This window comes from Takifugu rubripes, chromosome 14 (assembly GCF_901000725.2).
Source record: "Takifugu rubripes chromosome 14, fTakRub1.2, whole genome shotgun sequence".
Taxonomy (NCBI): Eukaryota; Metazoa; Chordata; class Actinopteri; order Tetraodontiformes; family Tetraodontidae; genus Takifugu; species Takifugu rubripes.
In genome coordinates, this window is record NC_042298.1 from 2,185,913 (window position 1) to 2,209,282 (window position 23,370).

Below are 23,370 nucleotides of genomic sequence, written 5' to 3' on the forward strand. Positions count from 1 at the left end.
ATACATCAATCAGCCGTAACATTTCGACCTGTGACAGGTGAGGCGAACACCATGGGTTCTCCCTTCATCTCCAAAGCTCCTGCTCCTCTGGGCTGGTTCCCAGTCCGCTGTGGTCTCTTGGAATTGCTCCAAGGCGAGTCGGGGTGGTCTGATCTGATCAACCAGCCGCTGTAGCTTGAACAGCTAAAAACTACCTGAAGGCCTCGGTGGAGAAGAAATCCAGCCCGTTACTAGCATACCTAATGATTGTTGGACAGGTTCTGCACTCCCTCTACTGCCTCTCAGAGAACAGAAGGAAGGTCCAATATCTGCCGGTATTGGGTGATATGGTCAGCAGTTATGAGCTATGCACTCTGGGAAGCAGGTGAACCAGCGGAGGCAGTCGGATGCTTCCGGAAAGGTCCTGCTGGAGATCCTGGGTCCTGCCGCCCAGACGAGCATCTGTGGGAAGCAATGGACAAGCAGGTCCCAGCGGGTCCCAGCTGGTTTGGTGGTAGAAGTGGGACCGACTAAACAATCAAACCAACAAAATAATCTAACTTTAAAGGATCTAGTACAACCACGGTTAAATTCTGCTGTTTACTTTTTACACTTTAAGATGTTTGCAGGACAAAAAACACAACACAAACGTCAAAATGTGCTTTGCTTCTTTTTTATTAATACAGACAACAGCAACATTAAACCTTCATAATTCATATTCAACATAATACAAAACTGTCTTTGTGTATCCAATATATTTTATACCGAAAGTAACAAATTTAGAAAAATAATCTGCATTTGCTATCAATAAAAAGTCTTACAGATAAAAAGAGGAGTGCTGATACAGTCGGAGCAGACGGCTTGTAGGAGGACGTGTTGCAGGACTGTGGAGGTAATGAGGTCTGCCGTGCGCGTTGAAGGAGCTCATTCGATTGATATGAACAACGTTCTGAATCTGGACGCACGTTTGCGCTGCGTCAACACAACAGAACCCTGTCTCTGTTAAAATAATCTGTCATTTGTTGCGATTAGAGATGAGGCAATGTAGAGTTTTAACATTATAACCTTAAAAGGAGGAGGGACGTTGTTGCAGGAGTGAGCTAATGCCGTTGATATGACAATACTGGATCTATAAAGGCTGGCATCAATGTGATGTAGACGTTCAGACGTTCCTCATTATAAAAATACAACATATCTGCTGAGGAGTGCAGGCTGTGGTCTAGACCCCCTTTTATAACTGATGGTCTTCCAGCTTCAGACCAGCTGAAGAAAGACCTGCTGATCAACCCTCTCTGTCCCTCTGTTCACCCAGTGTCAGACATGCACGTGCGCTGAAAGACGCTGCCATAAAAACAGAAGAACGTTAAAGGCCTCTGTCAGTATAAAGGGGAAGTGTCTGTTAGCCTGCAGTGGTCACGGCCCACATGATTCACCTCTTTTTTCTGAATATCGGCTCTTTCGGAGGCTTTTGCACGGTAAAGAGTGAGTCTTCTTTTCTTCCAGTAAGAATGTCCTCGTGGGTTCATGACTACATCTCCTGATCGCTGGTTGGCTGCTGGTTGGCTGTCGATTCCTTCTTCTCCAGCTCGGCAATGGTGGTCTGAAGCTGCTCGATCAGAACATGTTTTTTGAACCTGTCAAAGAGGCAAAAACTATTAGGAGGGTTGCAAATCAATCCTAAATGGCAGCGTGTGCAATGAAGCTGGGGTTAAAAGTCAAAGTTAAATATCTTTATGGACTCGTTTCCCAGGGTGTTTAAAAGGCTGAAGGGAGCCAGTGTCTTGTACCTGACAGCCTCCTTGATAGCGTGCTGGATGACATACTTCTGGACATCCACTGGGCCTTTCACCTGCTGTAGCAGTCTCACTATGGGCTCATAATCTGAGAGAGAAAAGGAGAGACAGCCTCGTGAACACTAGTGAGCAAGCTTTGGTTGGTACCCCACGCTGGCTCCTACTTACTCCTCCCAGGTTTACGGACTTCTTTGATGACTCGACTCCTCAGCTCTGCTTGGCTTCCGTCGAGCGGGGCTATGAATATGGTGTTGGCCGTTTCAGGGTCAGGCTCAGTGCCCTCCAGATGGTTCTCTGGGCTCAGCTCCTCACAGTTGTGGGTCTCTTTCAACAGCTGCTGGCCCAAGTGAACATCCTCTAGTCTCTCCCAGGCCGGGTTTACGCCCCCCTCCGGCTCTGCTGCCCCCAGACCGGCCTTCTGCTCTGCGTTTGGCGAAGATGAATGTTTGCTTACAATGTCAGTCTTCACGGGCCAATTGTCTCCAGACTCAGCCTCAAGACTCAGGCCACCATTACTCTCCATCACCACCATGTCGTTACCATCCCCCTCTATGGGAGAAACAAACGCCGGTTATGGGATATTCTCCTATAATGACCATCCTTTATATCCAAGCTTTCTAACCTCTGTGCTGTGGGATGGCTTTGAGGGCGTTCTGCTGACCTTGCACCCCTGCGGGACTATTTCCTGCCCCTGCGTGGTTGTTGCTCCCTGGTGGGGTCTGTGACCGCCTCAGTAACGGAGACATGCTCCTCCTCCTCTTTACAGCAACACCAGAGCTCAGGTCACCGCTGGTTCCTCTTTTCTTATTCTGAGGTCCTGTTACAAACTCGTCCGCCTCGTCAATCATCATCCCCTGTGTTTTACGTGCGAGAACATAAAACTAAAGTGCTGAACATAAGGGAAAAACATCTGCAGGTTCCACTCGAGCCTCTACCTTTTTATCCTGCTTGAAAGGGTTTCCAAATGTGTGCAGACGTTTGGGTTGGTCAGGGTCCAGTTCTCTCAGAGGAGACGGCATCATTTTCAGGTACTCCTGATAATTTCCCATCTGAGCCACTGGGACGCTGTGGAGAGAGTCTGGCAAAGAGCAAACGGACTCTCTTTAGGCAAATCTCAGTGATATATAGTAAAAAGGGTTGGTAGTAATATCTGTATACCTTCATCTTGCCCTCGGATCCGTTTTTGGAATCTCTGGAGCAAATTGGAGCGCATGCGGGTAAGATGATCCAGAAGGTTTCTTCTTGGGATGTCAAAGGCGTTTCGATAAGCTTGAGGTTTTACATCCTGTGGACACATTAGGATCGTCTCAGTCAAAACAATCATTCAGCAAATGATTCTAAGGTTCCCAGTTAGGGAGAAGGTGGGCCATTTTGTCTGGTGAACCTTGTTGAGCAGTGCAATCTGGAAGCCAGAGAACTCCTTGAGGTCCGCCAGGCGCAGCGGCCCCTCGCCACTGATTCCCTGCAGTAAGTGTTTGAAGTCGCAGTAGTGGGACAGAGACGGCGAGCTGGACTGGTTCTTCACCTTTATGGCGATCTCTTGAGGAGCCTTCTTACCCACAGACACAATCAGACGATCTGATTCCAGCTTTGCCTTAAACAACAAAGTGAGAGAAACACATTTGCAAATCTCTCTGCTCCAACCACTGTTTTAACCACTCAGACGTAACCCGGCAGTTGTGTCCTTGTCACATCTGCTGTTGAGAGAGTAGAAACATATATAAAGTTACTGCGATGGCTAAATAAATGTGACCTCACCTGCTGGCTGAGCTTCTTCAGGTACGAGATCACACTGTAACTCAGGCCACAGTCCATATTCTCTGCAATAAGATTGGGTGCACCCATCATCCTCAACGCCTTTTTTAAGGGCTGTCAGAAAACACAAGAAGCAGCAGCCATTACGTATGAGAAGGTGAGTCGGTTTAGATGACAGGTACTGATGGAAACACACGTAAGAGCTTTCGTTTACCATAAGATAATACGGAGGCATCGTCTTCAGGTAGATCTCAAAAGCCTGCCGCCACTTTACATTTGGTTTCAGCTTGTGCACTTTAAACAAATCATCTAAAAAGGGAACAAACGAGGTCATCCATCTGCTGACTAACGCGTTCACATGGTAGACGACAGTTGGCTCACTGAAACACTGCAGGACACCAAAACATCTGCAGTATTTGTTGCAAAACACGTAAAGAATGAAATCAAAGAAAGCTTTAGAGTTCATATAAACACGCACGACTGGCCAAAGAAGTTTGAAGCCACTTTAAAGGGGGCATTTAATGCCACGCGTCTTACCAAGAAGGGGGAGAAGGACTGGGTAATTGTATGGCATGACAAACAGGTTGACACATGTTAGGGTGGTGCTGGCCTTCAGGTATCCAAAAGGCTGCCCCAGGTCATTCTGCTTCATGCTGCTGCTCACAAACACCTGGGAACCACATAAACAACCAAATCAGAGCATGACTGGGAGCAAATCCTAGAAATGAGGCTTATTAATAAACCCCAGCTTCAGTCAACAAAGGGTTATAACATCACATGTGCAGGAAGATATTGTTTTTTCAGGTTCACAGTCCCCTTGATCATCATACCTGCCAGCAACTGTGTGGAGACTTCCTTTCCAAAATAAACTGGGTAAGTGGAGATGGCTCCAGTTCATACTTGTCAAAGGGAAGCTTGTCTATCACCATTGGTTCACAGTCCACACAAGAGAATCTCACAACGGGATGTGCAGCACGAGGGGGCTGGCAGTAGGAGACATTTCCAGATGTTACCACAAGACAGCCAACAGTGTAGAGGCTCATTTAGAGTATAAAGTTATTTCAAAGACTCACCAGAGTCGGAGTATTCTGGTCTGGCCAGAAGGACTCAGGGATCGGCCAGTGCCCAATGGGAACCCCCGTCTTTGGGTTTGGCCGCACATAGATGAGTTTATGGCAGCTCTGCCAAGGTTGCAGGTTAAAATCCGGCACGGCGCGATTTAGCTCCACGGAGTTGTCTATGACAACAAACATTAAAGTTACAAAGTCATCAATGTACAGTCCCTTAACATTTTAGAATAAAATCGCCATAATTGTATAGACGAGAGCTTGCAGGAAGGTAAAAGCTTCGCCTTTTCACGACACCTTAACTTAAAACTCACCTTCCCCGACAAGGGGTGGATCTGGTCCAGTCTTTTCAAAATTAATGACAACACCGCTTTGAACCTTTTGGACCAGAGACTCCAGACACTGGTTCAGCATCCTCTGAGTCCGCACACAGTACGATCGGCCTGAGAAAAACCGGTGAGCGCAGTTTAGTGGTGTAACAGTACCACCTCATTCTTTATTGACCATGGTCTCTGCACCAGCCACTATATGTGTTTGTGCAGTGTGGTTTTGCTGCTGTCCTTGTGTATTTAAAAATAAAAAAAATGACAAACCTCCTGTGACTTCACACATTTGGGTGATGGCAGAATCATCTGTGGGGACGCTGCCGAGCTGTTCATTGTCTGGTCTCGTGGCTCCTGGCAATCTCAGCACCAACGCAAAGAGACGCTGGTCCCAGCGGAAGGGCTCCTTGGTTAACTCACTGCCAACTAATGGAGAATGCAGGGGCAAGTGCAGCTGGAGAGACAGCGTAAAGAAAGAAAAAGTAGTTTTAGAACGGCTGCGGTTGTTTTAAAAGGCTTACAAACACAAAGCCTGAAACTGGTGCCAGCCTGATCACATGACCACTACACTGCAGTGATGGCGCTCTTGCTTGTTATCTCACCTCATCTGGCACCCCTGAGCTGTGCGTAAGCTTGTTCCCATCGGTGATGGTGATGATCACAGCTGGCTCGAGGTAAAACGGGTTACGGCCCTGAGACAGAACCATTCAGCAAAAAGAGTCTCATCATGTTGTTTAATTGTTTTGGATCATTGGATGCTTCTGGTCTCTATGTGTCCAAATAATCTGCTAAATCACAGCCTGTCTCTGGTCCGGCAAAATAAAAATATATAACTCCATCAGGAGGGAAATACAGTATGAATTCCATTAGATTGTTTTGTATTGTTAGCTTATTGATGAACAGGTGGTTGTGTTGGGACTGGAGGCACCTTTGTATTTGCTAATGTATTGAATATGGTCGCCTCTCTGTTAGCCCATTCAACTGTTTTGGAGATAGATCACATTCCCCTTCATGTTAGCAAAATTTATTTTAAAAAATATAATGTTTTTCTGGTTTGCCAGATTCACATCACAATTCTAACCTTAATTTTTTTATTTATTCGAATCAACTGATTCCAACTACACTAACATTGTGAACATTTACAAGATCAACAACATATTACTGATTTCACCTCTTACTAAAACAGAAAATTCTTTAAAATAACTGAATGAGAACCCAGTCTGGTCATAATGTTACACCAGACTGTTGTCAAAGACATGCATGACATGGTGTTAGAGTCACAAACCTGCCCGTAATTGTCGATGCCAGAGACAAGACGATTAAGGTTAAGCAGGTCAAATGCTGTGCGGAGAGCGTGACCTAATGTTGTCAGACCAGATGCCTGCAGGTTCTTCAGCTCACACATAAAAGTGGCGTGGTTCTCCTTCCAGCCTGCCTGAAATACACATGCAGAGCTATAAAACAGGAGCAGAGCAAGACCAAAATAGGTCTGTTCCCTCAGATACCTATGAAAATATGCAATGAGAGAAAAGCTGAGCTTAATTTGAAACTGGCACCATTTAAATTGATTGATGATTCTACATATTGTTGCAAAACCAAGCAGTGTAATGAACTGGTAGAAAATAACCTTAATGTGCTTTACTTCTCAGTACCACTGAGTTGATATGTGATGGTTGTGATGTTAGGAACCCATAAAAACCCAATCATAGAACCTTGTGTATACTCAGTACTCAATATTTGACAAGTTATATTGTCTTGATTAAATTTCTGTTTTTTTCCCAGCAGTAATTTCTTAATCTCCGCTCTGCAAATGAAAGTGCAAGGACATGGAGAGACTGGCAGACTTGAGAAAAAGGTGATATAAAAAGGTTGAAAAAGAATATACATAAACCACTACTTAACTGACAGCTGCATTTGTTCTTTTTAATTCTTACTGTTAAAACAATGCGATTGCCTCAGTCCTACACATATATAAAAACAATATGTTGTGCCAAGGTTATGTGAAAGCTGCTGATTGCAAAATAAGTAAATGTTATGAATGGATTTTCATGAATCATGGGCCAAAGAACAGAGGATTCAATTTAGGCAAGCTTCCAGATGGACTTTGACCCTTCATCTTCCAAAGATCAAGACCAAGGGGCTTTGATCATAAAGCAACCTATGTCACGTAACTTTGTATTCCTACCGCCTATATGCTGGGAGATTACCTGGTTGTTTAGTAATGCACTGTAGAAAGGTTTCTGCAGTAACCAAAACCGTTAAAGAATTGAAAATGATTTACATCATGTTACGTGCTTGGCTTTGAATATACACGGCGTTGTTTTGATGCATATTGCTGATCATATTACATTAATTGTATTTTTTGTGAAACCGAAAACTGGACAAGAGAAAAAAATAAAATCTCTTAATTAGGCGGATTTATCGACGTTCCCTCAGGATTGACCAATAGAAATACAAAAATGGCGCAGGGGGCGGGGTTATCAATGATTGAAGGGGCATTTCACCAATAGGTACGTTGGATTTTTTTTAAAAGAAGCGCGATGTCACGCGATAATAAATCTCTCCGCCTCCATCTCAACGCTCGAGACTTTTCTCACACAAAACCAAAATGTCTGCGGGATGTGTCGGGGCATTGCTGCGGGTGCATGTTTTTTTTCCTCAAACGGGAGACTGCGGAAAAGTGACTACAAACAAGAAGGAAAATAAAAATCTTCCATGGCAGAAAAATGATTGAAATAAAGCCGTCAGTTTCTAATTACCTTCACTCCGTATGGCGGATCATCGAATGTAACTAGCATGTACCTGTCGCCTCTACTAGCCGGATCTCGAGCACGCAGCTGTCAAAAAAAGAAAACCAAAACAACATATATCAATTTCGACCAATGTTGCAAAAGAACCCCGCGCTCGTCTGGTAAACATCGGGGTGATCTCATTCTTTACCTTCATAAAGACCTCAACCGCGCCTTTAGCCACATCCAGATACGTCGTACCCAAATAAGTGCGCTGATTCATAGAGGCGGACGTGTCTAACAGGAAAAGTAAAATAGGCATTTTAAATGTAGAAGACGCGGTTGTGCGTGTTGTAAAATAAGTGTTATCTACATATGTCCTATCATACAGCTTCACACATGTGTATGTTTGTTATAATGACCCCCCCATCAGAAGAGGGCCGGATTCACTCCCTCCCTCTCTCGTGCTGTTCAACTTCTGTTCTCGCCATATCGGAACGCCCCGAAATCGAGGCTGCTTCCTGATTGGCTCAGTCCATTGGCCTTTGGCCACGCCCCCCACACCAGCTACGTAATGCTGTGTAAAAACTCCATGTACATATTTCGCTATGAAGCGTCCGAATCAAACTCAGACTTTTGGTAAATTACACGGCACAATGCTTTATGGACTCGGTCTTTACAGCCAAATAACCCTTTATTTGTTTAGAAATTTGAAACAAAATCATCGATTGCTGCAAAAACTACACTTTAAAGTAACTAATCGAGTACAATGTATCAATACTGTGAGGAGAAAAAAATAAGTGAAGTTGTTCATTGTCGTCCTCTGCTCGAGCCTCAGTGGTCCTTCACAATCTTGAATATATAGTCTAAATCACAAACTCCCTTAATAGTTTAGAGCAGGTTACTCTTGGTTTTCGCGAGGCATAGCAAGTGACATTTATTTTGTGTATCAAGGCATATTTGAGAGAAAAAAATACACTAATGCTATAAAACCGAAACGCAATAAGAGGGGGAAAAAAAGCAATTTTAATGTTATAATATTGCTAAGTTAGCCTTTTTAAATGGCAACGAATTCACCAGCATAGGGTAGAATTGTAGCAAATATTTGTGTCTAAAGATATCAATATGAATCGTATCAATGGTTAATATAACTAACCCTTGTTAACGTTTGACTTTCTACCCAAGTATGATGAAAGTTTGAACACTATTTCCCAGAGAAAAGGAGTGTTTAAGAACACACCAACGTCCGTGTTGTTGACGTTTTTGACGCAGGCTCGCGCTCGGCCCTCCCGGCATGCAACGCGAGTTTTGCAGTACATTATTGACAAAGGGGCAAAAAAGCCTGGAGAGAAACAACAGAGTGGACACCGACGGGAGCGTAACGTTAACATCCCAAAGCGCAGACAGCTGACAATAAGGTAGAAGTGGTCTCTTGTCGTCCCTCTTATAAAACCTGACTGCGTTTATAGAAGGAAACTGCGTTTGACAATGTTGTTGTCTTTATGCTACCCGATAGCGAGGGTTAGCTTTCTGTCCAAACCCCTCCAACAACGTTTACATTCATGTTGCCATCCCAAAGCGATGCATCACCCCCGTTGTTAAACCTACAAACACTGGCGCATAACGCCTTTTTGGCTTAGGTTTTCTCTTTTATGTGTACGAGAACAAAAGTGTCGTAACGCCACGAGTTGTACCATAACAAGCAGCACGTGACCACTGGACCAGATGGTACAAATAGAAAGTCAGGTTATTAGATTACACCAAGTAGAGATGTTATTTCCCCCATTTTTATTAACTATACACTGAATAATGTACTATAACACAACACCAATACACCCATAGATACATACTATACAGAGATGGGCTGAAATCTTTGTGACATGAATGGAGGTAGAAGAATATTGCGTTTTGTGTAAACACGTGTAATGACTCATCTCCTTCATTTCCTCAGCAACATGTCATGGCCTTGAGGTGATGAGTGCTGAAGCATTATTTGCACCAAAGCAGCTGAATGGTTTGTTGATAAAGGGGTGGGGGTCTGAGGCAGACTGTGGACGGAGGAAGAGCTCAGCTGGAGCCAATGCAGCAGCAGCAGCATCGACAGCCCGAGCTGGTGGAAGGAAGCCTTCCTGTGTTCGTGTTCCCCACTGAGCTCGTCTTCTACGGAGATGATCAGACATCTCACAAGCAGGTGCTCACCCTCTACAACCCATATGAGTTCGCGCTCAAGTTTAAAGGTCAGTTGGCCGGGCACAGTACTGTGTTTGCGCATGATGAAACAGTACGGGGAAATAGCTCCATGCGTTCTATACACAGCATAATCCCACAAGCTGTTATTATTGTTTGTTCTATTTATGTTCCAGTGCTGTGCACATCTCCAAACAAGTATACAGTGGTGGATGCCACTGGAGCCGTCAAGCCACAGTGTTGTGTTGACATGTGGGTATTTTCCCTGCATCAATTCGCTTGTCTCAAAAATGTATTTGTCTTGTTTGTTGCTGGCTTTGCTAAAAAGGAACTGTTTGTTTGGACTGCAAGTTTTGAGAGGGTTGCCTTTTCAACAGAGTCATCAGACACAGGGATGTGCGGGCGTGCCATTATGGAGTGTACGACAAGTTCCGGCTGCAAGTGTCGGAGCAGAGCCAGCGGAAAGCTCTTGGTCGTAAAGAGGTGACGGCCACCCTCCGTCCATCAGCGTCGCAGGATCCAGCCAGCCCCCGCGCTCAAGATGATGAGCGCAGAATGAAAGAGCAGAATACAGACAGTGAATTCTTCGAACAGACTGCGTTTCAGACAGGTAGCATGACAGCGACGTTACCGACAAACGGTTGCTATGGCGTCAACATGATGGAGTTCTGTTCTGTTGTTATGAAGTTGTAGATAACTAGTCCCAGCAGGTGACTCAGGCAAACGCCTGCTAATGGCCACCCTTCACTCTCTGACCTCTTGGGTGCAGTGTTGCATCACATTTGAAAGCTGGTCACGGCTTCATGCTGCAGTTAAGGACACGCTACTGTCAGAGGCCACAGGACAGGTTGATCCCTTTAGACTCAAAGTATCTTTTATTCCATATTGTATTCACTAAAAATCCAAAGCCTACACAATGGTCCCCGACAGATGCACCATGGGTAACGGAGTCCTCTCCGTTAACGTATGGCACCATATATCCTTGTGCATTGTTCTGACATTGGAATGTCCTCAACCCTGTAATGTGTGTCTGACAGAGAGCCGTCCGGCTGCTGGAGGGCCCAGTCTGCTGACGGTGCTGCTGGGGCTGGTGTGTATGGCCGCCCTGATGCTTCCAACGCTGGGGGAGCACGAATCCACGGTGCCTGTCTACCTCCATTTAAGTGTTAACAAGAAACTTGTAGCTGCTTACGTTCTCGGTGAGCTAGAATCGATTCAGACCAAACTGTTTTTGGAAATCCTTCTGTCCACGTTCTAACCCCCCCCCCACACAAACTTCTGTTCTACTTCAGGTCTTCTTACAATGGTCATCTTACGCACGTGAGAGGAGGCCATAATACCGACAGAGGGTGTGAGTCTACAACAGAGGCTCAAAATATACTTTTCTTTAAAAAAAAAAAAAAAAAGGCTCCCTGCATTTATGTCGATGCCCCAGTGGAGGCCATGAAGTCGTCCGGAAGAAAACAGCCATTCATAGACTCTTGCAAGGCCTGGGTTTGTATCATTATCAGCAGATTATAGTAAACTCCCGAAGGACCTTCATCCTACCGGTGTATAAAAGCAGTAGGTTTGCTCTGCTACAGTGTGTTTTGAGTGTTAACCGAAGTACAGGTGTGGTTATTTGCATGACTTTGCTCTCACAATTGTACATGTCACCAAAGGAAAGATCTTTTTAAGGCTGCGATTTATTTGCTGTACAATATTAATGCTTCTATGAAATATTTAATAAACCGTATAACAGGTGTCTGGTATGAGATCAGAGATATAAAAGCCACACAGACCTGTAAAGAAATAATTTATTTAGTCCTGATATCCACTGATATTACAATCAGACAAGCCAGGCAGTGTTAGCCAGCTCAGCAGATCACAGCCTTCCATCACACACACACTCACACACACACACACACACGTCAGTTTACAGATGAACCTTTGCTAATGAGGGCTGAGCAGCAGCAGGAGGATCTTGTTTACAGCTGGTCAAGGCTGAATCGCTGTAAAGGACATTCAATAAAAGGACTGCTAGCACACTTCCAAACCGGACGGATATCCGACGCTGCGGACCGTTGAAAGCATCTCCAGACTCAGAGCAGTACAGGTTGGACCTTTACATACTGCATTTTAACATCGCGTGACGACTTCTACTTCCTGTGCAAAAGACTCGGTGCGTGCCACCCAAGAGGCGAGGCGCCGCTCCGCTGGCATGGTGGCGCCGCTCTGTGCCCCCTGCTCCAGCCTTTACTCTTTACTGGGGATGGAAACCCGCCACTCAAGTTCAGAGGAACCTTTCAGACTTCATAAATAACATTTTTCTGCCCGTTGCTGCAGCGCTTTGCATATTTACAAAGATATCCTGACAAGAACACAGGACAGACGAGAAGCTTTAGTGTTCAGAGAACCGATGGAAGGAATACTCAAAACTCATCCGTTTTCAGTCCAAATGCCGATTTTTGGGAAGTACATCAATAAAAATAAAGTTATTTAGATGCACACTGCTTCCAAAGATTCGTAATGGCCTTTCTTATAATAATATATCGGCTCTGATGAAAATATAACACGGCCTTGAAATATAATGATCTGAAACTTAGAAGCTCTGCAGAGGGCAAATATCTGTAGATTTACCCCAGGAGCTGGGGCTCATTCACCCATAAAAGCTCAGTTAGGATTTGCTCCACCACAGGCTCAGATCTATGGACGACATATGTACATACTTACAAAAGAGGGACAATAATTTAAATCTGCAGAAAAGAAAAGTCTGTACACACAATTCTGGACAGAAGCGTCCCAGCAGAGACCAGGATACCTTCAACATCCCATAGTTTCCTGGCAGGCTGGGGCCCAGCATCGCTCTCCACTGATGGAATGACGTGCAGCCGTGGAGGAACGCGACAATAAAGCCAAGATCGCCTCTAAGATCCTCCAACAGCAGCTGTGTTCGGTGTCCTCAGCCCACCCTGCCTTTGCTGGGCTGCCAACATCTGGATCTCTCAGTATGCAGCTGTTGGACCCCCCCCCCCACTCAGAGACGAGGCCACAGAGGGCAGCCGCTGGAGAACCAAAGAGCTTCCCCGGAGAGAGGCTCCTGTGGTTCCGTCCTCACTTTGGCGACAAATCCTGCAGACAAGCGAAAGGGGAGTTGCTGGACGAGGAGGGCGACACGCCTTCCATCTTCCCTGGGGAGTCGGTGGAGGAGCCGACGCTGCTGAGGCTTCCGTCCAACAGATCGGGAGAATGGCTGAGGAGAACGGAAGCCGTGTCAGACCGTCAACAGAGGTGAACGACATGAGCGTGGGATGTGAGCAGCGTACCAGGAGCTGAGCTCCGACAGGTTGGAGGCGTCCGACGACAGCATGCTGGTGGTGCCCTGGAAGAGCCTCTTGGGCTGACTCTCCGTCTCCATCTCTCCTACAAAGACAAGGGACACGTAGCCGTCTCGCACTGTTTAGGGTCAACACGGATGACTAATGGCGTCGCCTGGTTTTACTCAGGCCGTCATTGTGATGTAACCAGTAACCAACTGCTCTCTTTTGGGTAAATATCTGGACTCTGGCCTCTACTGGGAACCAGTAACACACGTTACGCCTCATAAAAACATGTTTACGCTCCCAAATCCACATATACCAAACACAGTCTCCTATTTTCAACCAGGAGGAACCCAATAGCAGCCTCCCGTCTACAGGTACCACAGTGGTACCCTGAGATTCTGACGTTAGCGTAGCTGTTGCCCATGCTGGGAGAGTTACCTTTGCGCTTTATGGGCCCCAGGATGCTGGCTCTGATGCAGTTGATGGGGCTCTGACTCCTCCGGCTAAGAGCACAGAAAACACACAATGTCAAACTCTCCAAATCAGCACGACAAACCAGTGGATCCAGGCCAACGGGGCGTAATCCTGAGCGCTAATCTAGCCCAGGAACGTTTAACTGGAGCCAGGATACGGGAGGTAGCAACATGTTTGGACACAAAGCCCGTGCTCACCTGAAGCGCCGGGTGGGGCTGGGTATGGGGCTGGGGGTGAGGCCGTTGCTGCTGACGAGGATCTGGAGCGACGGAGAGAAGCACTGCTGCTCGCGCCACAGGACACACGCACACAAGAGGGAGAGTTGAAACAGGTTAGCATTCGCCTCCAACCAGAGTACAGCGCTCATTGGTCAGAGGACGCCAGCGAGCACCCGGGCAGAGCTAAGCGCCCAGGTCCGCGTGCTGCAACATGACTGCTGGATCGGGCGCCGCCACCTCCGGGAGGGGCGCTGCGCTAAGAACAAACGCCAACTATGATCCCGACGGGACGTTTGAATTCTGAAACGGGACCATTAAATTACACAAAGCACGTCTGGAGCTTTTATTCGTGATAGTTGCCTCATTACAACGATCACAATCAGCAGATAAAAACATCCATGGTGTGTGCAGATCAAAGACTTTGTGCACCTTTTTTCCGATCCCTCTGGTCGGCGACGGGGCGGGAGACACCGGGACAAAGTCGATGCGCTTCGGAGAGGAAGATGCCGACTTCTCCAGGTCGTTGTCGCTCTGAGAACAGTTTTGAATCATTCTGTAAAGGTCACTGGATTTGGAAATAAGCTCCAAGTATGTGGACAGGCGACCCCTGCTGCTCCCCAGGGAGTAAAGAAAGAATAAAGTGATGATGATGATGAAGGTAGAGAAGCAAAGCGGTCCAAATATAGTCGGAAACTGGACGTAGCACAGCACAAGTCAGGAAAAGGGGAGTGTTGGAGTTTTATACTACCGACTCAGCCTGTCCTTGAAAGGCTGGTGGCCCTGTTAACTCCACACGTCTTAATCTGGCATGTTTGTCTTCAACCTCTCCACAACGGCCGAGAGGTCGGTGATGACCGGCGGGTCACAGACATGCGCTGGACGGGGCAGCAAGGGTCCAAACAATAAACAAGAGCGATATTTACCAGGCTGAGACTCTCCTCCCAAGAGTGGCTCATCTGCATGGCGGCCTGCACTCCCCTGCATGGACACAACAAGCCTTCATTGGAATGCTCATAGACGCTTTATCAAAGGGGGGGGGGGCAGGAATTCACAACTACACAACTCACCGCTCATGAGCGGTCTCTCTGTTCATCACGTCGACCCCTTCTTCCTGCAAGAGCAGTTTTTTTACCGTGTCATCGTTGCATATAAGTGCAGCCTGGCTCACAGCCACATTAGACTTAATGACATTTCATGAAATCAAACGTGGTGACTTTATTTGAATTCAGCAGCTTTATTAGCGTGTGATTAAATAAAGTCATTAGGTCAGTTATATCTTCTGACGCCATCTTGAGTTCTTTTCACACACGCGCCATAATTCTGTCGCTCTCTGAATGGAAACCTGCAAGTCCAATAGGTTCTGACACCTTTTGACATTATTTTCCTGGTTCATGGTGCTAAAAAAACCAGAAGCATCACTTAAATTGGGTCGTGATGCTGATGAACGCCATACAAGCTATAAAATGCCTCTGCCTTCTCTCTATAAAGCCTGTACAGATTATAAGATGCACGTTTGTTGCATAAAACAGATGTAGATCATTTTCTGTGAACCTGCGTGCATCTCAAATTAGACAACATAACTTCCAAAGGATTTTAGGGGTTCTGCTGGGTCCATAACCCCATTTTCCATTTCTTACTTGTTTGATCTGATGAAGCCTGGTGCTGGGGACGCGAACCGGTGACGAAGGGACCTGTGGAGAAAAATCTGTGTGAGCAGAGCGTCCGATAGCCATTTTAACAAAATATATTACCATGTTGGGTCGGTTCACGACTGTTGTGCTGTTTCTCCGGCTGCGTAGAACTTCTCTCTGGAAGACCAGGGAGTTGTCACTGAAATGATACATCCAGAAGTCAGGCCCATAGCGACAATATGGTTGCTAAAAGGTTGAAGAAATCGCTTGGTTATTCAACCTGAGGCCATTTATCATCGGTGCACTGTTGGATCTTCTCAAGTGTCCATCCGTCTGAACCAGTGAAGACGGGATTTCCAGATCCAGGTCCATCTTTTCTGGTTGCAAGACCCCAGGATTGTTCATCATATTAGCTAGCGGGACTAATTAATGGAGCAGAAACTTGGCGCTAATGCAGTGATGTTACATCGTTCCTTTCACGACTTTGCTAACTTGTGTTCCGGTGGGGGGGAACCGCCATAGGAGCTAACGAAAGCGACGTTAGCTAACGCGATGTAGTCAACCCTGGAGTTCCAACCGATAACCTTTGATGAACCTATAAAAACTGCACCAAAACCCACTATTACTACCGACGGGGACAGGCTTGGCTTGTGCTAACGCTACAAACAACGTTATGAGCAGAGGGCAACACCACCGGTGGATGGTTAGCATGTCATGGCTACATACCGCCCAACGTCCACTGACTGTTAGCTAGCAGCCCGTTAGGTTGCTGCTCTTCGGCAGCCGTGGTGACGCCTGAAACGGCAACTTACAGAACTAGTTTCATAGTAGCGCGGTAAACTAGCTAGCGTCAATCAAAGCCAGCAGCCTCTCAAGTGCAGGGTTGAGTGTTCGGAAAGAACAGTGTTTGTGTTTTACCTCACACCTCAGTGTATATTAAAGCAAAGGCCACCAAGCTCGCTAATGTGCACCACACATGAGATACTTATTGCTAAATAGTCGATCCAGCACTGGTACTTAGCCTTATATGCTAACTCCCTAGCTATGTTAGCAGCCACGCCAGAGCCACAATGCTGTGGCCATCAAGACAGGCCGGGCGTATTTTGCGTCATCTATCTACAAGAAAAAACAAACAGGCTCACTATGGCTCACTGGAGAAAACTACACTCCATCTGTTGTGCAAAGCCCGCCTTTAAAAGTGGCTTCTCCGCTACAGACCGCGACCAGAAGCAGATCCAGAGCCTCAGCCTTCATACAACAGCAGCAGCAGCAGGAGGCTGCGTCACCAGCGCAGGACACGCCCCCTCATGTGACCGCAGCTGTCCAATGAGGAGGCTCGTTTGCCGGCGCGCCGACATCTGGAGCATCTGGAATATCTGGAGCGTCTGGCTTCCTGGAGAGCCAGACTGGAGGGACGGGGCACCCGTTTATGGCTGGACGGTCACATCGAAGCACGTTTCAAAGGGACACATTTGGGAAGCGACGCTCACCCGCCGATCGTCTCTGGCCTCGGGAGGAGGCCTCGCAGCAGCCGCCTGGAGCCCGAAATGTCTGCAGGTCGCTTTGCCTTTAGTAGATACTGACATCAAAGTCCAAAAAAAGAGGTTGGAGGTGTTTTCCATGTTAGAATAATCAAAAGAATAGTTACATCCAACGTTTTTATCCACGTTCCGTTCTTTAACGATGCGCAGTATGTCTGTGTAAATTCTCAGTCATCCAGGTCATTGTATCCAAGGTAGTTTTCTCTGTCAACTGGACTGGGTTTCTTCTCTTGAAGACGTTTCGCCTTCTATCCAGAAGGCTTCTTCAGTTCTGAAATCGCTGGGGAGAGAGCTTGAAAATATAGCCCCTGTGGACCATTTGCATGCTAATGATCTGGGTGGTCACCTGAGAGTCGTTAGCAGGGTCGTTCACCTAGTTTCTGTTGAGGTGTCTCCCCTTTGTCTACTGGGTCACATGGTGAAGGCGATAGAAGGCGAAACGTCTTCAAGAGAAGAAACCCAGTCCAGTTGACAGAGAAAACTACCTTGGATGCGCAGTATGTTTATTTCTCTTTAATATATGGGAGCTTTTCCCCCTTAACCACCAGGATGACACACAAAGTGCAGCCACAAGATGGGAATCTTTAATAGCCGTACAGGAATAAACGTCTTTGTCAGACTGGATGCACGCTGGTGTGAACATTCACACGAGGAAAAGGTGCCCGAATCTAAAGAGGTGACTCGTGGAGGTGCAAGCCAAAGGATTTATACATTTAATAACAGCAGTTGAGTCAGAACATTCACACAGTACATTTATAAATTTATTTTCAAAAAAAATGCAATGGCGATGTCGCCCAAAGAACCTGGATGAGTTCAGTCAAAGCAGGAGCAGCTAATATTTAGCTGACATCCCTCCAGCAGGTTTCTTAAACTGTGAATGCCAATAAAAGAGTTCTTCAGTTCCAATTTACCACAAGTGACTATTAACAATTAAATAAAAGTGATATTTCAATAGGGGCTTTTAATGTTTCCAATCCTGGGGTGCAATATTCCACGTGGTTTAGCAGCAGGAGGGCTGAGTCACTAAACCCAGCTGTGTGTGTGTGTGTGTGGGTGGGGGGCTGAAATGTCACAGCGATTCATGATGTCACCCTCTGCCTCTGCAGTCATTTAAAACACGAAGGGAAAGGAATTACGATAAAAGGTAGCCACGGTGACCAGGCAAGCGCATCATGGCGGGTACTTCTCTCACGCCTTGTACTTCTCCTTCCCCGTTTCACTGATGACGCAGATGTGCTGAAAGACAACATGGCTGATCAGTGCTGAGACCATATTTAGCACGTAGACGCGTGGAATACTTACATTTAGATCTCTAAAGTACTCGTTGTAGTCTAATGCGTATCCCACCACAAACTTGTCAGGCACCTCGAATCCTACAACTGGAAATAAGAAGAAATGGGTCTGACGTTCCTGGGCGCCACCTTCCTCATCTCAGTAAGTCTGTGGCGCGCCGGCTAATGTCCCGCGCTAACACGGGCTACTCACAGTCGGGGCGATAGCCAACGCTTCTTGGTGTTCTCTTCACCAGCAAACTGTGGACGGACACAAAAGTCGTCATACTTTTTCCACGGTTCAGGTTAGCCTTTAGCTAACAGCGACAAAATGCTAACATAAGACAGCTTGAACAGAAAAGACGGCGTTAGGCCTCCGGCTGACCTTGCTACTTTAACCATTTTGGGATTGTACTGTTTGAGGAGCTGCAGTAGTGTCTTCATGGTCTTTCCTGTGTCGATAATATCCTAAAACCACAAAAACAATGAAGGACAATCACCCCGGAGGTCATAAAAGAAACAGTATAGTCAAAAAAAGAGACTGTTTTCTCTCTCACACATTAATTGATGTTAAAGATTGAGAACATACCTCCACAATCAAGACATTCTGTGTAAAAGCAAGAAAAGATCGTCAGTATCAACAGAAAACTGGTCACATCTCATAGAAATAACGAGACCTGATGCTTTTGGCTGTTTGGTGGCATCGTGGTGAGGAAACAGGTTAATCTGTCAACGCTACCAAAGCTAAACCCTGACGCACAGTAGCCAGGAGTGGTCCTACCTTGCCCGTCAGCGTGGACAGATCGTCTCCTCCTATCACCTTGATTTCTCCGGTTGACTGGTCGTTCTGCGAGATGAAGAGAAACACCTTCATATATATTTAAACTCCTGAGAAGACTAGAGCATTCAGACAATGTAGCAACGGTGCAAAGGTGAAAGGACCCATTATGAAACACCTCATAAAACATATATTCATACATCCTCCTAGTGTGTGATTAGTTTAGATAGAAACTTCTGATCCCAGCTCAGCTTGTCTAATACGACAGGTTTCATCTCATTTAAGGATTGTTTAGGCTAAACTGTCTGGTGATTAAACTGATTTGATCCAGATCAAACGCCTGCAGTTGTGTTTTCTGCATGAAAGTCATCACATGTGGGTAAATGTCAGGAAAACACCAAAGAAAAGTCCACATGCGTCACGTCCCGGCTGGGACACCCACGTTAGCGCCCAGTGGGGAGCACTGGCCCGTGTGGAAACCATCACAACACAAGTCAAACTACTGTCCTTAAATTCACTGGCAGCTTGATCTTACAGATAAGAAACTGGTCGTTTTAACGTGAGCTCCCGCTGTCCTAAAGTCCAGTTCCTTATCAAAGGTTCAGTGTGTGAAGATAACCCACCTAAGCCCTCAGAGCCTGGGGATTCTACTCATGCTGCAGCCATTTCATGATCAATAATGGTAAAAGAAAACATTTCGAACTGCTACTGATTGAAAGAGGAGGTCTGATTACGCAGTAGCTCTTGAGGCGGATGAAGTCCACCGTCATGGGGATGGAGCGATCGCTGTTCCTGTTCAGAGCCTTGATGTAGTCCAGCAGGTCCGCGAAGAATTTGTACCCCCCTTTAAGCACGCAGAGGGCCACGATGTGGTGGCCCCCCATCTCCTTCATGATCTCACGGGCCAGCCGCTCCGTCCTGAGATCACATGGGAGGGGGAGAGAGAGAGGGGGGATCAGTTTGGGGTCATTTGTCTGGGAAGAATAAGCGTGGAAGCCCTGCCTCTTCAACATCAGCCCACTTCTGCAGCGTGTTTCAACACAGGAAGTCTATTTAAACTTCTGTTACTGTTTACTCAAAAACTCTAAATGTCCAGACGGCTTCACGCAGCCCTTCCTGCTTTTATTCCGCTAAAAGAACATGCTGGTTAAAACACAGACAAGCAGGTTTTTGACACTGTCAACAGTGAAATAAGGTGTGTTTGATCATCTACTGAACCTCTATGAAGGTCACTGGCCTTTGGTTCTGACCGATAACTGAACAGTTTCCAGTTGACGGCGATGGCAGGTTCACGCCACAACTAGCACAAGTTGTGGCGTCAAACGTGCGCCAAACGTGTCCTTGCGCAAGAAGGAGCTCACCTGTCTAAAATGAGTCCGTGTGGGATGTAAACCCTCTCCAGGTCGGTGGCGTAGTGCTTGGGTATGCAGAAGAGGTCCAAATCGTATCCCTGCTCATCATCGCTGATCTGAAATGAAGCAGGACACTTTAAAGAATTCCTAAAGGTATTAGTGTGATTTTCCACCAACTGTCTGAGAGTCTTTCACTTTCCAATCCCAGGAAACAGAACTCTGAGGTTCAACGTGAGGATCTGCTCAGTCGCCAGCAGCCGTCTGATCAGAAAAACCTCTTTCAGCCCCAGAACAAGACAACAAGGAGCCTTTGTCAGTCGGGCTTTAGAGAATATGTCGTGTTCTCATGGTCACACGTGGTTTTTAGGCTAAAATGGACACGCGGGACTTTGTTTAGGAATTAGTAAATACTGATTTGGTCTGAGAGAGACACACCGAGGGAACCTTAAATGCTTCGGTGTACGTGCAGCAGCCGAGACCGAGTGCCCACATGAACCCTGACAGCATAACTAGGATCATGTGACAGCTGAGAAGTTACTGCAAAGCATGAAGCGCTGCTAGATCGATGTGGCCGTTACCACAGTACGCTGCACATCCCCAGGGCCATGCATGTTAGCACTTCATTAACCCATCAGAGGCTTACGGCTGGATGAATGATACAAACTCTCGATCGTTTCCATCCCGTGGTTGTTTCCCTTCCGTTATAATAACCAACCAGAGGTCACAGCAGGATAAGCCGGGAGTTCTGCTGTTTGCTCAGTATCTGCTCCGAGGACAGAGCCCTTCCTTCATGTGAAAATTGATAAAGCAGACAGGAACTCTTTTTTTTCCAGAGTTGTTTTAGCAAAATGTGGATTTATCTTGCTGAGTGTCATTAAATAGCGCTGTGAGACGACTTGCCCCCAGGTTAATGACCAATAACACTTTAATACAGTATTTCAAGTGCATCAAAAATAGTCTGCAGAAAAACCGGATTTTTAAACTCTTGAGGGACTGTTGATGCATCCTGTAACCTCAGACACCAGCAGATTCTGACATTTATGTGCCCAATAAGGCTCAACGACATGACAGAGACTTGGATTCATCCTTGAAAATGTCTTTTTACACACAAACACACACATACTCTTAAAACCGTTAGTTTTCCCTGCTCTGGGGGTAAAATAAGGAAGGTTTGCATCTTGAGTCAGGTAAGCTGTAACCAAGGACCGCACATGTGTGATGGCTGGTGGATGTGAAGGTCCATCTCCCGACACTCGCTCACCCATCCCACCGGCCCACATAGTAAAAAAAAAATATACAGATCTGCTCCCAGTTCACAATAACTGCGTCCCTACACCGTTAACGCCAGGGTCGACAGTCATTCTTCTGGTGCAGCACCAGCATGCGGTGACAACGCGAGAGCGGCGACAAATACTCGCGCTGTCTTACCACAACACAGGGGCTGGGGGTCTCCATGTCTTCGCCTGAATTGGTCCGTCAGGATTCGGTCGCAACTGGTAGGAAAGACGCCAAACGTGTCCTCAGCCTGACTCGCTCACTAACCTTGTTGGTACCGCGCACACCGCGTTGGCTAACTGACGCTCCGCAGCCGCGTCTGTCTATTTCCGGGCTACAGTTGCTGTGGTGACGTAGCCGTGACGTCACGGGGCGCCGGGCAAATCAAATGAGCAGGTGGGGTTGTGGCCACGCCCCCGCGCACGTCCTTGCGCTCGAGGGGCAGAAAAACCAGACAGTTGAAATGTTAAAGTCTGTCTGGGACGTGAATAATGCTCAGCAATGAATAAAAAAATAACTCATCTGAATGTTGTTTCTAGGTTTCTTTATTCTTGGTGACGCCGGCAGGCGGTAGCGCCCTTTGAAGTTCATGTCAATGTGAAAAATACCGGAAAAATACCGGATGTCCTCAGGTGGAGAAAATTAGTAGCACCAGAACAGAAATGATAAAAAAATAACTCATCAAATAAAATGTATAAATCTGTAATAATAACATTAATTTGAGGGAGCCATCTATAATGTGGCATGTATGATTACAAGGTATGGAAAAATATTATATAATTATGGTAAATAACATGTTGAAAAAGACACTTTTGCCCTATGGGCAACTGGTCCACCGGAACAAAGATCATTCTATGAAGAAAAATAGAGGGTATGCAACAGTATTCCTGGTGGACTAAAGGTAAAAAGTAGCATTCTGATCCCTCATGTTGAAAAACAAACAAAAAGAAAACCCCACATGCATATTTATTTGTTATCTTATTTATTTGTAAGAACATTTATTGACATGTAGGGGACAGCTTGCACCATTTGATCATTTTCTATCGATGATTCTGGCTATTGCTGCGTCCTCGCAGCATGTGGGGTAGCAGACATTCACCTTAAAACATGGTATTTCACATTCTTTCCACTTCTGAGATTAAATCATTTTAGTCCACCTCCAGTTCCAGTTAGTTCAAGTAAAAACGCAGTTTCTGTACAACATTTTAGGTCTCACTATCAGTCAGAGGTGGTTTTAGGTTTTCATTCGGTTAAACTGGAAGGAGCCATTTGAAGGAAACAACCTGCTGAGTAAAACAGTAACTATAACTGTTCATAAAACAGGAAATGCTTTAAATTACTCATCAAACATCCCAGCAGCCACAGAGGCGCCGTCACACATGGTGCAGTGCACTTACCTGACCAAACAGTGTTGAGATAGAACCTTCACCAGCAGCTTTTGTCCAAAGTGACGATTCCTGGATTTCTTCAGTGCGCACTTCAAGATCCAGCCACTGTTACTGTAGGTGAGTGGAGAGGGTTCCTCTGAAGAGTCCTGCCATATTTGGGGTGGAGAGGAGCACAACATGACGCCTGTGGACAGGTGAGCTGGGGGAAACCTGCTGTTCAATGTGGAGTCCAGCGAGCTAAAGACAGCCTGCCGACTCCGATCCATCCAACCCCCCACCACCACCACCAAAGACGGGACCGCTGGAG

General features: G+C 46.3%; 4 protein-coding genes and 1 non-coding gene across 7 annotated transcripts; 1 reads left to right on the forward strand and 4 right to left on the reverse strand.

Moving 5' to 3' along the window:
• Window positions 1–636: 636 nt before the first annotated feature.
• On the reverse strand, window positions 637–8,135 carry ints6l (integrator complex subunit 6 like). 2 transcript variants are annotated; one of them, XR_003890875.1, is made up of 19 exons: window positions 7,858–7,968; window positions 7,677–7,754; window positions 6,203–6,352; window positions 5,520–5,609; window positions 5,188–5,371; window positions 4,909–5,037; window positions 4,601–4,764; window positions 4,358–4,510; window positions 4,065–4,197; window positions 3,742–3,836; window positions 3,531–3,641; window positions 3,157–3,366; window positions 2,931–3,057; window positions 2,708–2,850; window positions 2,395–2,626; window positions 1,941–2,321; window positions 1,767–1,860; window positions 1,413–1,613; window positions 637–1,320 (listed from the first exon to the last, which is right to left on the reverse strand). XR_003890875.1 is itself a non-coding variant. In XM_011610389.2 (18 exons), exons 1-18 carry the CDS (start codon window positions 7,966–7,968, stop codon window positions 1,508–1,510), a joined length of 2,691 nt encoding a protein of 896 aa, XP_011608691.2. In that variant the 5' UTR covers window positions 7,969–8,135; the 3' UTR covers window positions 637–1,507. The 2 variants fall into 2 exon arrangements, 1 of the variants encoding a protein (XP_011608691.2); XM_011610389.2 differs by having other exon boundaries at window positions 637–1,613; window positions 7,858–8,135.
• Window positions 8,136–8,906: 771 nt separating this feature from the next.
• mospd1 (motile sperm domain containing 1) lies at window positions 8,907–11,239 on the forward strand. The gene is made up of 6 exons (XM_003970087.3): window positions 8,907–9,064; window positions 9,598–9,883; window positions 10,010–10,085; window positions 10,211–10,443; window positions 10,871–11,032; window positions 11,126–11,239. Exons 2-6 carry the CDS (start codon window positions 9,727–9,729, stop codon window positions 11,155–11,157), a joined length of 660 nt encoding a protein of 219 aa, XP_003970136.2. The 5' UTR covers window positions 8,907–9,064; window positions 9,598–9,726; the 3' UTR covers window positions 11,158–11,239.
• A 376-nt stretch (window positions 11,240–11,615) lies between these two features.
• Window positions 11,616–16,730, reverse strand: pabir2 (PABIR family member 2). 2 transcript variants are annotated; one of them, XM_029847120.1, is made up of 11 exons: window positions 16,601–16,730; window positions 15,739–15,835; window positions 15,579–15,657; window positions 15,465–15,518; window positions 14,895–14,938; window positions 14,751–14,805; window positions 14,258–14,358; window positions 13,807–13,894; window positions 13,574–13,638; window positions 13,139–13,235; window positions 11,616–13,065 (listed from the first exon to the last, which is right to left on the reverse strand). In XM_029847120.1, the coding sequence occupies exons 2-11, from the start codon at window positions 15,828–15,830 to the stop codon at window positions 12,850–12,852; spliced, it is 891 nt and encodes a 296-aa protein (XP_029702980.1). In that variant the 5' UTR covers window positions 15,831–15,835; window positions 16,601–16,730; the 3' UTR covers window positions 11,616–12,849. The 2 variants fall into 2 exon arrangements, with proteins under 2 accessions (XP_029702980.1, XP_003970155.2); XM_003970106.3 differs by having other exon boundaries at window positions 13,807–13,892; window positions 14,257–14,358; window positions 15,739–16,730.
• On the reverse strand, window positions 14,554–14,703 carry LOC115252495 (small nucleolar RNA U109). Its single transcript, XR_003890903.1, has one exon. It is a non-coding gene; the product is annotated as a small nucleolar RNA U109 (small nucleolar RNA).
• Window positions 16,731–17,563: 833 nt separating the features above from the next.
• Window positions 17,564–22,023, reverse strand: hprt1 (hypoxanthine phosphoribosyltransferase 1). The gene is made up of 9 exons (XM_003970105.3): window positions 21,829–22,023; window positions 20,410–20,516; window positions 19,783–19,966; window positions 19,052–19,117; window positions 18,860–18,877; window positions 18,656–18,738; window positions 18,485–18,531; window positions 18,302–18,378; window positions 17,564–18,235 (listed from the first exon to the last, which is right to left on the reverse strand). Exons 1-9 carry the CDS (start codon window positions 21,853–21,855, stop codon window positions 18,188–18,190), a joined length of 657 nt encoding a protein of 218 aa, XP_003970154.1. The 5' UTR covers window positions 21,856–22,023; the 3' UTR covers window positions 17,564–18,187.
• Between the last annotated feature and the right edge of the window lie 1,347 nt (window positions 22,024–23,370).